Source organism: Centruroides sculpturatus, unplaced genomic scaffold, assembly GCF_000671375.1.
Source record: "Centruroides sculpturatus isolate CEXI.00-Female unplaced genomic scaffold, Cexi_2.0 scaffold715, whole genome shotgun sequence".
Classification (NCBI taxonomy): domain Eukaryota; kingdom Metazoa; phylum Arthropoda; class Arachnida; order Scorpiones; family Buthidae; genus Centruroides; species Centruroides sculpturatus.
The window spans coordinates 425480-440100 of NW_019384957.1; the positions used below are offsets into that span (position 1 = coordinate 425480).

At 28.5% G+C, this 14621-nt stretch overlaps 1 protein-coding gene across 5 annotated transcripts in view; it reads left to right on the plus strand.

The window, feature by feature from the left end:
* Positions 1 to 14276, plus strand: part of LOC111632380 (kinetochore protein NDC80 homolog) — a 66127-nt gene extending 51851 nt beyond the window's left edge. For all 5 annotated transcript variants that reach the window (XM_023376793.1, XM_023376795.1, XM_023376796.1 and 2 more), the window contains 3 exons: positions 4128 to 4333; positions 8162 to 8398; positions 14134 to 14276. In XM_023376793.1, the coding sequence (XP_023232561.1) occupies positions 4128 to 4333; positions 8162 to 8398; positions 14134 to 14241 (551 nt within the window). In that variant the 3' untranslated portion in view covers positions 14242 to 14276. The remainder of the gene's footprint in view (positions 1 to 4127; positions 4334 to 8161; positions 8399 to 14133) is intronic.
* Positions 14277 to 14621: the final 345 nt, after the last annotated feature.

The window sequence follows — 14621 nt, forward strand, 5'->3', positions numbered from 1 at the left end:
AATATTGGTTCAGCCAGATCCATAATGCTGTGGTTGGTGGTGAGGAATGGATGGGACTAGGGTTTCTCAAATGGGATTCTGGTTGTTTTTTTAACCCGGAGAATTCTTCTCATTCCAGGAAATCCTGCAAATTTCCCAGGATTTCCTGGCAAAATTAAATGTTCACTTTTTTCTTATTTTGTGTTAAGGCTGAGGAAATTTTGCAAATAGAAAGTATAATTAACTCATAAACTGTCAGAATACATTTGTATTTATTCATTTTAAACCTACTTATTAGTTTTTAAATTTTTGCTCATTATGGCATGTCACAGATGGTCAATAATCAATATGTAGCTTATTTGTGGAAGGACTTTGAAAACTATTTACTTGTCAGAACCTGTAATATTTGGAATAATTATGCTTATGCTGTCTTAATTTTTAACCATGTTCAGTATCTTTAACCCCTTTTGAGCCACCCATTTTTTTTTTAGAATTTTTAATTAAGCATAAAAAATACTTAAAACTAAAAGAAACAAAAGAAATGCATTAATTTTGAAGAAAAAGCTTCAAAGTTTAACTTCTTTTGTCTTGCCTTTCTGCGAAATTTGACACCGATGAGTTATTGTTTACACAGCTGGATGACCTTGAGAACAGCTGGAGTCGTATTTCCTGGGGCATTCTCATAGATGTCTCGGGAGGAGAAGGGTTTAAAGTAGGGTGAATACTAGCTAGACCAATATTTTTAAAAAATTAAAATTTTTATTGTGATTTCCAACCCCCTGACTTAATTAAACATATACAATAAAATCTATTAATTAAAAAAATTAAAAAACGATTGGAGGTCGTTTTTGATATCAGAAACTAGCTTTAAATAACTTTACTGAAGTCAAATCTGTGCACTACAACTTTAGAACGATTAATTAAATTTGATAAAAAAGTCCCATTAAAAAGCAATAAAGCATGAATCATGCGTCATTAAAGGTAAATTAAAATCGCAATAAAATTTTTTCGCATGGGAAAAAAATTTTGAAAAAATTTGGGGACCTAAAAAACATTCCAAAAATTGGAGAAAAAAAATTTTTTCTTGGGGGGTCCTCATGCCCAGATTTTTGTAATGCTATGGCACTTACTCGAGTCAGACTCGAGCGTGGGTAGGAAGGGGTAATGCCAGGTTGTGCAAATTAGGCAAGGATACAAACGAGTATGAAGTTTTTCTTCATAAACCTGATTATTAAAGCCAAACAAACTGCCAAATTATCAGGCTGTAAGCTTGATGCTGCTATTAAAGCAGTCAAGGTAGACAAATCAAGAATACTAGAGAGCAAAAGAAGTATTACAATCTCAAAAACGAACTAGAAATCTTCTAGGCTATAGGTGAAAAAACACATAACATTTGTCTTCTCTTAAATGCATTAAACACGATTCCACTCACATCAATTGAATCGGAAAGTTCATTCTTGGTAGCAGGACTTTTTATTACTAAAATAAGAATCAGATTGAGTGATCAGAGTATTGACCATGTTTGCTTTTTAAAAAATTATTATAAAAATTTGCAATAATATTTTGTATTATGTTTTATTTAAAAAATGAAAATTACCTTTTAAGTTAGAAGTTTGATTGAAGTTTTTTTTTTCAACTTAATTCAAAGCTTTTTGTTGTTGTTGTTGTTGTGAGAGCCAAAATTGGTGAAATATTTTGGTTAAATATTAAGAGAAAAAGTTAAAGAGAAAAAGTTAGAGAGAGAAAATGAAAGTGTTAAAGACAATTAAAACTGGTTCCCACGGACTTATTTCCTTATGAAGGTGACACATTGAATGTCTCACCTGGAACCAACGAGTAAAAAATTGACTATTGGATCTAATGTACTAAAATTCCTAACGAAGTTATGGGAAAAACCAAGGAGGAGCCTCCTAATATAAGAGGAGGGGTGATGACAATCAGGAGCAGTCGTCAGCAACTCAAACTCTAAATGGTGTGTGTGTTCCAAACTGCCGATTTCAGCCGTCGCCAATCACCACCTCACTAAAAGGATGAAACAAAAGGATTCCCCTCCGAACAGAGTTTTTGAGGTTCTCATCTAACTGAGCATTGATACATCATAGGACCAGCAAGTGTTTAATGTATTTATTGTCTCATGAACAAATGTGAGCTCTCTCTCTGTCAGAATCGTGATCATAAGAATAAGATTCCTTTATCTATATGCAATATTATTAGCATCCGCTAAGCATCTGTATATAGCTTGTAACGAGTCTAGAAAAATAAACAAGTATTGTTAGTTGTTAACTTTCATAGTAGCATGCACTTCTTCCAGTCATCTCTTAGGCATCTCCATCTGAATCCGGATGCCTACAGATGTGACCGCTCACGTGCAACAAAAGAAATGAGCAACCATCAAAGTTTCTGTGTCTACCCAGAAGACACAGTAGTGTCAGTCCTGATGAATTAGTCATTGCAACCTTTGCCGACACAATGTCAACCCTTCAGTCCTGTGGTGCTGAAGCATAGGCACTTTGGCATTGTCACGTTGTTGTTGTTGTTGTTGTTTCCAGCAAACTTTAATAAATTGTTTCTATTTGTGAAAATTTATACGTTATTTAAAGGTAATTTTTATTATAGGCCTATAGACCTTACACAGCATAATTAATATGATTTTGGAGTTGCAGAACATATTAAATTACTTTAAAAAATGAAAAATAATTATATCATTTGATTTCAAGATATTTTGTATATCTTAAAAATAATTTTCTATCCTGGGAAACAGTTAACTTTTCCCGAAATTGTGGGACAAACAAAAGACTGGGAAATGAGAAACCCTAGATGGGACCCAACATTTTCAGACAATCTCCACTTCTAGGGTTTTTATACCCATACAGATTTGATCCCAGATCTCAGAATGGTAGGCTATCACCCTAACTGCTTTGCCATCTGGTCATCAAATTTTTATATTTGAGAATATCTGACATCTGTATCTAAATTATATATTAAAATTCCATTTCATAATTTATAGTTATTAAACTGAAAGATAATTTCAAATATCAAATTATTGAGATTTTTTTAATGAATTCTGATTTCTTTGTAACTTACTTTTATATTTCAGTATTCTCAAACTATTAAATAGAACTAATTTCATAAATTACTAAAGATTTGTGTTTAATTGAAATTATTTTGTACTGTTATTTTAACAACAGATTAATGATAAATAAAGTCTATGAATATGTGATTAATACTTTTTAAATTAAACTATAATTTTTGATGAAAGTTCTTTTCATGGTTTATTTATCTATGTATGTATTTATACTGTATGACAGAGTTTTTTATAACAAAATATTACTATTTATATATGCATGTAATCTGAAGAACTTTGTTAAACCAACATAAATATATACAAATTTGTCTATTACATATCAAAAAATTACAGTTTATTTACAATAAATGTAACTTTCTTACATAAAAATGAAAATTTTTGGGCTGCAATTTGAAAAGATTGTAGACCTATAAATTCCCACTATCATGTGTCTGTCCTTCCTTAATCTTGAGAATGGAGTTAGCTAGATGAAAATTGAGGCCAGATATGGAAAGCTTAGGGCAGGAGGCCCTGATTAACTATATACAAACTTCCAGGTTGCACCAGAAGTCATGTTATTTCAATTTAAAAATTTTCACTGAAAAGAGTTAGATGACCAGCATGACTCTATTGCTGACAGTAAAAGTATGATGTACAGGGGCAAGAAACTATTAATTTGAAATGGAGAATATATATTATAAATTAAAAATATGATTGTCCCAATTTAGGCTATAATTTTTAATATCCCAATAATATAATTGCTCATTTAATATATTATCAATTTTGTAAAACAAGAAATTTTATAATTTTAGAATAAACTTTTAAGTGTTATATACACAATTAAAATTTAATAGTTTTTGCTGACAATTTTAAATATCAATAAATTTTCAGCAAAAATTTTTTCTACATTCTAAATATTCATTCTCTACAAGACATTTTTGCCTAACTTATTTTAAATATTTTTTTTTCCTTATTTTGCATCATTTAGATTTGATTTATTTGTGTTTTGATTAATATTGTTTCTTTGTTAAATTATTATTATTATTTTCATATTTTGCAAATATTTATTTTTTTATTATGATAGAGTTAGAATATGATGAATTGAAACCTGAAGTTTCAAAATTGGAGAAAATATATAATGATCAAGAGATAAGTACTCAGAGTGTTGAATATGTTAATGTTCAGAAATCTTATTTGATTAAAAAGATTGATGAAAATAAAGTTCTTATGGAAAATGCCAAAAAAGCACTTTGGGAAGAAGAAATGACAACAGCTAGTCAAATTCAAAAAGTAAAAAATATTATATTTTTTTATTTAGAATATTTTAATGGTGTGATATATAGAAATCAATGTTTTAATTTTCAATTTATGTTATATATTATTTTTTAAAAATTCATTTTTTATTTTCACTTAATTAAAAGTTTATTTATTTATTAAAAAATATATAAAGTTGGTATTTACATTTTTCTAAACTTAATGAAATATTAAAGGAAAAAATTTTAACTGAAAATCATTTGTATAGCTATTGCACAATAGTGTTTATATATGTGGGCTATATTTTAAGAAGTCTTCCTTTATTTTAGCTACTTCTATAATTAATTACGCCAAATGTATAAGAATATCATGCTAAACATATTATGCACTGACTATTTAATAATGGCAGTTTACAGAGTAATATACCAATTTTCTATGGATTTTTCTTTCATTGTAATTAATAATTCAGTTGATTATTATTATGATAGTCAATGCTATCGGAAACATTCCTATTATTTTAACTCCTTTTGTATAGGTTTCTAACTATGATGTAAAGATCTTAATCAGGATATGGATCCTGATAAATTAACTTTCTGTTTAAGCTATTTTATTTTATTTTTAAATTATTAGCTTGGGTAAGTGATAGGGTATCATCACTACAAAAATACAAATTTAATAGACAGATTATAACAAAATTTTTTTATAATTATTTCTTTAAGATTTATCTTAGCTGAAGAACACATCAAAGAATATAATTCTAGCTTCAATATTATTGTTTGGTGTTTGGTCAAAGATTGAACTAACTTTGTATTAGTGTATTTGAGTTTTTCAATTTTTATGAAAGACAGATAGACACACATGCAAGTGACTGACATTATTTTAAGGATTATAACTACTGTATTTTACAGACTATAAGACTCACCTTAATTTTTAAGCAATTTTTTAAAAAAAATAACATTTTTACCATTTTTACCGTCTAAATTCAATCCTTTTATATGGATTGAAGCAAACGCTGATCCACCAATCAACACTTAGTAATGCTATCAGACATCTGCTGATCGTACGATGATCGCTGGCCAATCCGCAGTAGTGGATTCAGAACTACTGGTTGTCTCGTGATCTGAGTTTCTATGACAACAACCGTTGCTTGTTTTGAGAATAGAAAAAGTGTGGGAATTGTATGTCTAGACGATTCTATCCCGACACCCCGCAACTCATGTTTATCTCATTGGTGTAGTGCTGCTGCCAGTTGAATTCAATGTTGCCAGATAGAGATAGGTTTCCTGTGGCATCAAATATATGGCCATTTTTAAGACGCAGAAATTTTAAATCAAATACTGGACATTTTTATATTAATTTCGAGTATAAGACGCATCTGAATTTTGAAGGCAATTTTTCAAAGAAAAGAGTGCATCTTATAGTTCATAAAATATAGTACTTCTAATTCTACATGATTATAACAAGTTACACTACAACCAGGTCAAGAACTAAATATCAGCTGAGATGAAAGAAGAGGAATGGAATTCAACAAGATAACAGGTTACAGAAAATAATATATATAGGTTTACACTGTATCAGACAAGAGATGCATTGTATTCTTTTTAACAAATATAATAAAAATACATAATGATTTCCAATAAAAAAATTTTACAATTTTCGGTAAAAAACAAAAATCTGAGCAAAACAATTCTTACTGTGAGTTTTGTGAAATTAACTAAATAGGCATATGTATGACATTATCCATCAGTTATTTATATTTTCAAAATCATTTCTATAAGTACAGCAGAATCTCATTTTAACAGATTGTGGAATAACAGATTTTTTTCTCCAGGTTTTGCCAAATCAGTATAATTTTACCCCTTTTAGTGGATCCATAACTCTGAATAATGGATTTTTCTAGCTCCATCTTTGATAAACATTGTAATCCTGCACAAACTATGTGCTTAATTATCACAGATCACAGTTCTTACTGTTAACATTGTAGTTGCACATTAGTGCTTTTCTGTAGCATGTTGATTAGTGGAGGAAAACTACTACTGGCTTAACAGTTAACTTCCAGATATGCACATGTGTACAACAAAGGTGTGCTGAACCTTTCTTGCAGACACATGTTCAGGAATATCATACCTTGAAATTGTGCTCATGTAACAGTAACATTTTGTACTGATGATGCCACCAAAAGAAATTCAGAAACGTCTTGTCATCACAGCATCATCATAAGCAAACCAAGATAAATGAGTTTTATAACACATTGTGAAGTACTAATGATCATACGCACTTTGTTGCTTTTTGGCTTATAATGTATACAGTTTCTGTCAGTTTTGTTACAGTATACAGTAATGTACGTTCTTGTGATATACATGTTTATATAAAATAAAGGATAGAAATCTGAAGAAACTGAATAATTTTGAGTACAGGTGTTTTTTATATAGGGGATTTAAAAAACAAAAACTTTTTTAGTAACAGATATTTTCCTGGGAGTGCAAGAAATCTGTTGTTTGTGATATAGTGGATTTTCAACACCCTGAATCTGTTAAAACAAGATTCTACTATTATTTTAAGTAGAAGCATGCAGTTTCAATTTGATAAATCTTGTTTGAAGAATATGATGATTTTAGAATTTTAATTCTAAGGTTAAAGATTTTTTCCACATTTTCTGTCTGAAAAGAGAAGGTACAAAATAATTGAAAGACTCAGGTATAGTAGTTAGTTGTAGATGATTCATAACATACCATAAAGTATTTTTATGTAATTCATCTTTAAAATCATTTTTCTCTTTCTCATTGATTAAATATTGCAGCTTCATTAATAATGTCAATGTACTTTGTGGTAGTATTTACAATGTGTGATTTGTGTGATAGACTGAAACTGGATGAGTCCAAATAAAGATGACAAACTTTCATCTAGCAAGAAACTATTACAAATTGACATTTTCAACTGCTTCAATTAATAAGTTATTATCAGGTTTAAACTGAAAAAAATTTTTTTTTTTAGTTCAAATCTAGTGATGATCCATCAATCAGTCAAAAAGGTTAATTTGTAATAATTTCATGCTGGATTGAAGTTTGTTTTTTTAATTGCAAATTAAATATGGATACAGTGCATAATATAGTTACAGTAGAGTGTCGGTTATCCGAAGGAATTCCAGTCGACAAATTTAAATTTTTGCCAGTGCTGTGGCGCTTTAATCTTTGGCTATGTCTTCAGCTACTCAAATATTTTACGTTTTTGATACTAAATTAACTTCTGAAGTATAATTTTTTTATTGTTTTTATATTTTTCAATATATTTATTTTGTTTGTACAAAATAAAAAAATAATTTTTAACGATACAATAGATTTCATTAGGCTTAACATCGATGAAAATTCAACACGAAGCGACATGCAACAGAGAAAAATTTTAACACGGGATAAATTAATATATTTTTTCGTACATAATTGGTCATCCGAACAATCCCAGTCCCCAATTGATTCGGATAAACGACGCTCTACTGTATATTATTTATGTAATAAAGCTACAAAAAATCTTCAATATTAATATAAATTTATTTTAAATTTAAATTTGTTTTAAAATTTTTAATTTTGAAATATAAAAATATACAGTGTTTATACAAAATATAAGAAATTAGATAGAGATGCATTTAAAAATATACAATAACATAACTTTTTAGCTACTTCAAAAACAATATTTTGATTAATATAGTCAAATAGTTAATTTTTGTCATATTATTAATGTCAATTTTTATTTTAAAAATATGAGTTCAAGATTTACAAAATTAAAACATTGTTACTTATGTAATAATGAATGATAAAAAAATAAGCATATGTATATATAAGTATATATCAATATTTTATTTATATTTAGGTCCAAAATAAATGTTCTGAATTTAACAAAATATACCAACAGTTCAGAATGGAAGTAAAAAATTATTACAAAGTGGAACTTCCAGAATTTGAATTCAATCCTTCTGCTAATTCTCTGCAATATAATGTGTGGATTGAAAATATCAATCCAAAATTACTTGACAGTGAAACAAGGATAAAAGATATAACGGTTAAGAATGAAAATTTATTGTTAGAACAACAAAATTTGAAAAAAGGAGTAAGTTTTTAATACTTTAAAAGGTTTATTTATTTCAGTTATAAAAATAATTGTTTTAATGATTTTATCATATAAGATATAATGTAATTGTCATGCAGATTATTTTGTAATATGTCTAAATGCAGTTGAACTATAATGAGCTTAGTTGTAATGTATAATAATACAAGAAAAATAATAAATTTAAATTAAGTGTTTTAATATCAAAAATACATTTTGGTTAGATAACTTTTTAGAACTTGTTTCATTAAATTCTGTTATAAAAGGAAAATGAATGCAATATATTAATCTTCTTTTTATGTAATTATATATCTAATTTGATATTTTATTTTGTAATTATATATCTACAGTAGACCCTCAATTTAATGGACTTCAGTTCATTGGACTTTGGATTTAATGGACAAAAGTGTTTGTTCTAAACTAATGATTTATAACCGTTTTTTTTATTTGTGGATAGTGCACTTGATGAACATCATAATAATATTTTAATTGTGTTTAAATATAATAACATTTTAATGCATCCTGTACATTATAAATTTGTTATTACATGTTTTTAAACACAATAAATTTAATGAACTTTTGGCAATAACAAACATTTCTTTTCCTGATTAGTCTATTAAATTGAGAGTCTCATGGAAGGTCACATGGAGTTCCAATTAGTCATTGCAATGTTATTAAGTTTTTCCACAGTGAGTGGTTGCAGAGACATATCGTAGTAGTTACGTGTGTTTTGTTGACTTGTTCCAGAATTTTACAGATTGAAAAGTGGGATCTTTTATATAACATATTTTACATACAATGGGGTCCCAATTTTCAAGAATTAGAAAAATTCTTCTGTGAAGATTTTGATGATAGTGACAATGATCTCGATTTTGAAATTTTTAGCAATCATGACATGGATTCAGAACAAGAATTTGATAGGAATGAACGTGATCTAGAGGAGGATTATTTGAATGGAAAAAAATGGATATTTCAAATGGAGGAAATGTCAACCAGAAAAAAATGTAAGAACAAGGAAACATAATATGGTCTTGAAATTGCCTGGATTGTGACCAACATCTAAAAGACGGAAAATTCTGATGTTGTGAAAGTATGGGGTTTTCTATTCACCCAGACTTATCTTGATAAAATTATTCTGTGAACAAATGTAAAAATAGCTAAACTTAGAGTAAAATATGTTGAAAAAATTTATCTTATCTTCAAGATGTTGACTCAGTTGAACTGAATGCATTGAGTAGATTGTTGGTATATACAGCTATTTTCAAATCAGAAAATGAGTCAATTCATAGCTTGTTTGCAACAGATGGAACAGGCAATTACATTCTTCAATATACTGTTTCTAAAGAAAGGTTTTTGTTTTTACTCTTTGCATTAGAATTTGACATGATGATTGAGAAGAAAAAAGAAGATAAAGCAGCAGCAATTTCAGCAATATTTCAATGATTCGTTGAAAATAGCCAACTTTGCTACTACATTAGGTGCATCAGTCTGTGTGGATGAAATGCTTGTATCTTTTTGAGGAAGGTGCATGTTTAGGATGTACAAGCCAAATAAACAATCCAAAGACATATTGAAAATTCAGTGTTTGACTGATACATGAAAAAACTATTTGAATAACACGTATGTTGGTTCTGGCAGAGGCAATGATTCGAAAACTGTCAGATTATGAAAAATCTCTTAGCAAGCTGTGGTGAGGTTGGTGAAACCTATTGAGAACATTTGAAGAAATATTACTGGATATAACTGATATACATCAATAGAATTAGTGAAAGAACTTTCAAAAAAGGATTTTTCATATGTTGGAAGCTTGAAGAAATGAAATTCCACATTAGTTTCTTTTCAATTAAATCACCATTTATGTGTGACTATATATTTTGAACAAACTGGATAAAAATAGATAAAAAAATCACACCTTTAAAAGATCCAGTAATTTAATAAAATAATAACATTTTCGATCAGTTTTACTGATCTTCATCAGTTACAATAGAATAGAACACTAATACAAAAATTAAAAAATTTAAACGTTATTATTTTATTAAATTCATTACTGGATCTTTTAAAGGCATGATTTTTTTATTTATGTGTGAAGATAAGTTAACCATTTATTGCTTTATCAAAGGCACAACAATTGTTTCTTTTGTACCCAAACAAGTACAAAGCTGTGATACTGGTTTCCTCAATGCACCACTCCATAAACAATGATAAAGAGACAGGAAAGCTGAGATAATCGTGTTTTACAACACCACTAAAAGCAGGATGGATGGTCTTGATCAAAAATATGTCAACTACTCATCAGGTTGCCAGACAAGAAGGTGGCCATTAGCTTTTTGTTTTCCTACACTGGTGGATGTTACTTGTGGTGTAAACTCATATATGTTACATCAAGCCTATTCAAAAGCAGAATTGATGACAAGGCTTCATTTTTCTGAAATTGGTGGCAAGTAGCCTTACCAATCCTCACGTGCTATGCAGACTCTACATTGGACATCTAAAAGAGCTGGGTTTCTGCATCAAGAGAATACTGCATATATAAAGGAGACTCACCTATAAGAGAGAGAACTGTTCAGCAAACAAAAAACAAGATATTCATGTCAGCAGTTCCAATTTGCTTGGGGTGCTCTGAAAAGGTGTGCATGTAGTGCTTGCATACTCAGAGTAGTTTCCTAATAAAAAGAACAAGAAAAGAAATATTAATTTCTTTTAAGTTTTGAAAAAAAGAATTGTGTCAACACAACACACATTGAAAAAATTGTTTTTCAATGTGTGTTGTGTTGTGTAATAAAAATGTGTGTGATATTTGAAAGAAAAATGGCATAAGTCATGACATCATTGTGTACAAATCTTTTCTTTGAAACTTCTGAAGTTATTTCATTAAACATTTAAAACTGCAGTGAAAGAATATTGGGTTTTAAACTTTTCTTCATTGATGTTAAAAATGTGTAAAAAAAATTTCTTTAAAAGATTCTCTAAAAATTTAAATTACAAAAAAGTAAAAATAAATTTCTTGCTATTTTTGTCTATTTTTTTTTATCCCCTTAGAGTTGAGAGTCTTAATTTTTTTTTAATATTTTTAATTTGGATTTTAAACTCATCTATAATCATACAAAGTTCTAGGAATTCATAAGAAGCTGAACAAAAGAGTAATTTCATATTATTAAAAAGCAGAGGTCTGGAAGACCCCTCCATAGTATTTATGTCACTATTATTATCTATAGTACTTAAGGGTTAACAAAAAGAAATGATTAACTAAATCATTGTAAATGATTATTTTATTTCACTTACCAGGTTTCTTTGCAACTTTAGATTACAGTGGTACCTCAGCATACAAAATTAATCCGTTCCGACACTGAGATCGTATCATAAAAATGTCATAAGGTGAATCATTTTCCCCACATGTAAAACCAAATAATTCGTTCCAACACGAAAAACACACTCAAATTAAAGCTAAGTAATACATTAAAAAAAAATAATAATAACTATAGTAAGGAAAACACTGAAAAATGCATTTTGTAGTTGTAAATGTATAAATAACTGTAATAGAATAATAATTGATAAAAAAAAATGTAGTTTTATTTGCGGTTTACCTTTGAGGATAGACGATGGTGGAGGTGTAAACTGGTGGCGCGAGAAGGGAAATGATACTAAACTTAACTTGCGTAATATAATGTAACAATAACTTAAAAATAACTTAACACTAATTTTTTAACTTTTTTGTTTTATATATATACAAGTTTTAGTATCAAATATATATTTATTTTTTTATTTTTTATTCACTGCTTTTTACTTTCTTTCCTTCACTTCCACCAGCACTTTCACTGGATAGAGGTTGTTTGGTAAAATATCTATCCAAAGCGGTTTGGCTTTGCCTACTTTTTAAAATGTTTCTAAAATGACTTAGGCAAATGTCATTACTCTGAGCAGCAATATGGCCAGTGTGAACCTTTTCAGGATGTTTCTTTTCAATAAAATCAGTCATTTTCTGATAATACCTCAAGATTTCCTTTATCGAGCGAGATCCTTCCACGACGAAGCAAACGTGGACTGAGACCAATGAACAGAAGTGAATAAAAAATGGTGCTGCAAACTAATGTAACGTCGTATGGTGAGTTTTTGTTCATATCGTGGAGCAAAAATATGTTCGAATTTCATGTCGTATCCTGAAAATTTCATATGCTGGGGCGTTTGTATCCTGAGGTACCACTGTATAATTAAATGTTGTTATATTTAATTTTAAAATTTAAAGTATGGTTTTTTGTAAAGGAATAAATAGGAATTTCTAAAAACAAAATAAAAAAATAAAATTAATTTTATTTATTCTTAAAAGATTGTAAATTCTCCTTTCTTACCAGAACATCTTTAGTAACTAAATTTTTAACTAAAAATTTATATTCGTAAATCTTTTTCATGTTAATAATTTCAAACTGAAGTTTTCTCTATTGAATTTCCTGAATAATTAACAATTTTTGGGAATTCTCTGCAACTAAATAAATTTTGTGTATAGTAAAAATTGGTTATTTTTATATATGTAAGTATTAATTTTATCAGGTTGTAAAGGTGAAATTTAGACATATTGGGAAAAACTTTATTGACAATTAACTTAACAACAGTTACACTTCAGCTTGATAGGTAATCACCATCAACATCAATCATGCTACAAACTTTTAATCTTATGAGCATGAATAACTGAGGTTTTTCTATGAAGAAAGTCTCAAGTGTCAATGAACTATATATTGGCAGTATGGTTCTGCAGGGTGCAAAATAGATGATAGTTGTTTGGTGTTAAATCTGGGCTGTAAGGTGGATGAAGCAGAACTTCTCAGCCCATACCAGCTTCTCTAAGATCATCATCACTCTGTGTGTTGCATGTTGTTGTGACAGTATAGGACTTTGTGAACTTTTGGATGAAGTTCTTTGATCTTGATGTTCAAATGATCCAGTTGTTCATAGTAGAGTTCTTTCATAACAGTGATGTTGGTTGAAAGCAGTTTCATCATTATCATACCAAACATAGATCATCTCCTTATTCTGCACTATTGGCCCTTTGACATTTGCAAAACTGGTTGACCTTTTTTCACCCACAAACGCTTTAACCAACACTTTGCAGCTGAGATCTTGAGCCTTCATTGCATTGTGGCACTTTTGAAGTGATGGAACATCATCACAAGAATGTGCTCTTTTGAAATTTCATATAGTCATATATTGCTGATGCATCTATTTCCAATGAAATATGTAATGAACTACTCTTTTTTACTCAACTTATCTTTACATCAAATGTTCTAGAGCATTTTTTCTATTCATTTATAGAAAAAAATTGAAATGCCTAAATTTTACCTTTACAACCTGATATACAGTATATTATATAAGCTGAGTAAATAGTACATGTATAATACTTAATTTCTAGTATTTTAAATTAATATAATCAGTCTTAGTTTTTTTTTTTGGTTAAATGTTTTGATAATTTAACTATTATACAATATTAAATTTTATTCAAAATAGTTTTTTAAAGTACAGACCTAATGATAGTCTTCTTAAATGATTTATTATGAAGTTTTCCATAAGAGCATTTATAATTTTGAAAACTTTAAAGCTCTTTTTGAAATATTTTCATTTTATGTTATACATTATTTTAATATAATAAAATATTTATTTTTCAGATATTATGTGAAGATTTAGTACAGATATATTTTAGAGATGATACCATAAAATATAATATTGATATTTCCTTAATTTTTTTTCAGTTGGCTATGCAAAATGCTGAATTGCATTTATCACTACAAGTTTTTGAAACAAAACTGGAACAACAACAAAAGTTACAGGATGCTAGAAGACAGGTATTTATCAAATAAACAATATTTTTAGTTTTAAAAATTTTTTGCCAGATAGTGATTAAGTTTAAAATTAAAAATGAAGATCAAGTCTGTTGGAAAAACAGTTACATTTATTCACTTTCATTGTTCTGGAATACAACTTTTGACAACTGACCTTTCTTTGTAGGCTCTTTGGCCACCAAAATTTTAAAAAATTTCTTTAAAAACAATGAAAAACATCTGACTAAAAACAACACTTAAAATCAGAGCTGATAACACTATAGATGTTATCTTTCTTTTCCATTCATACCATACCATTCATCTATACTTGGTCTTCAATTTTAATTTTAAAAATAAACAATATTATATTGATTGAATTCAGCCAGATTTATAGTGAGAAATGACCCTGACATATCTGG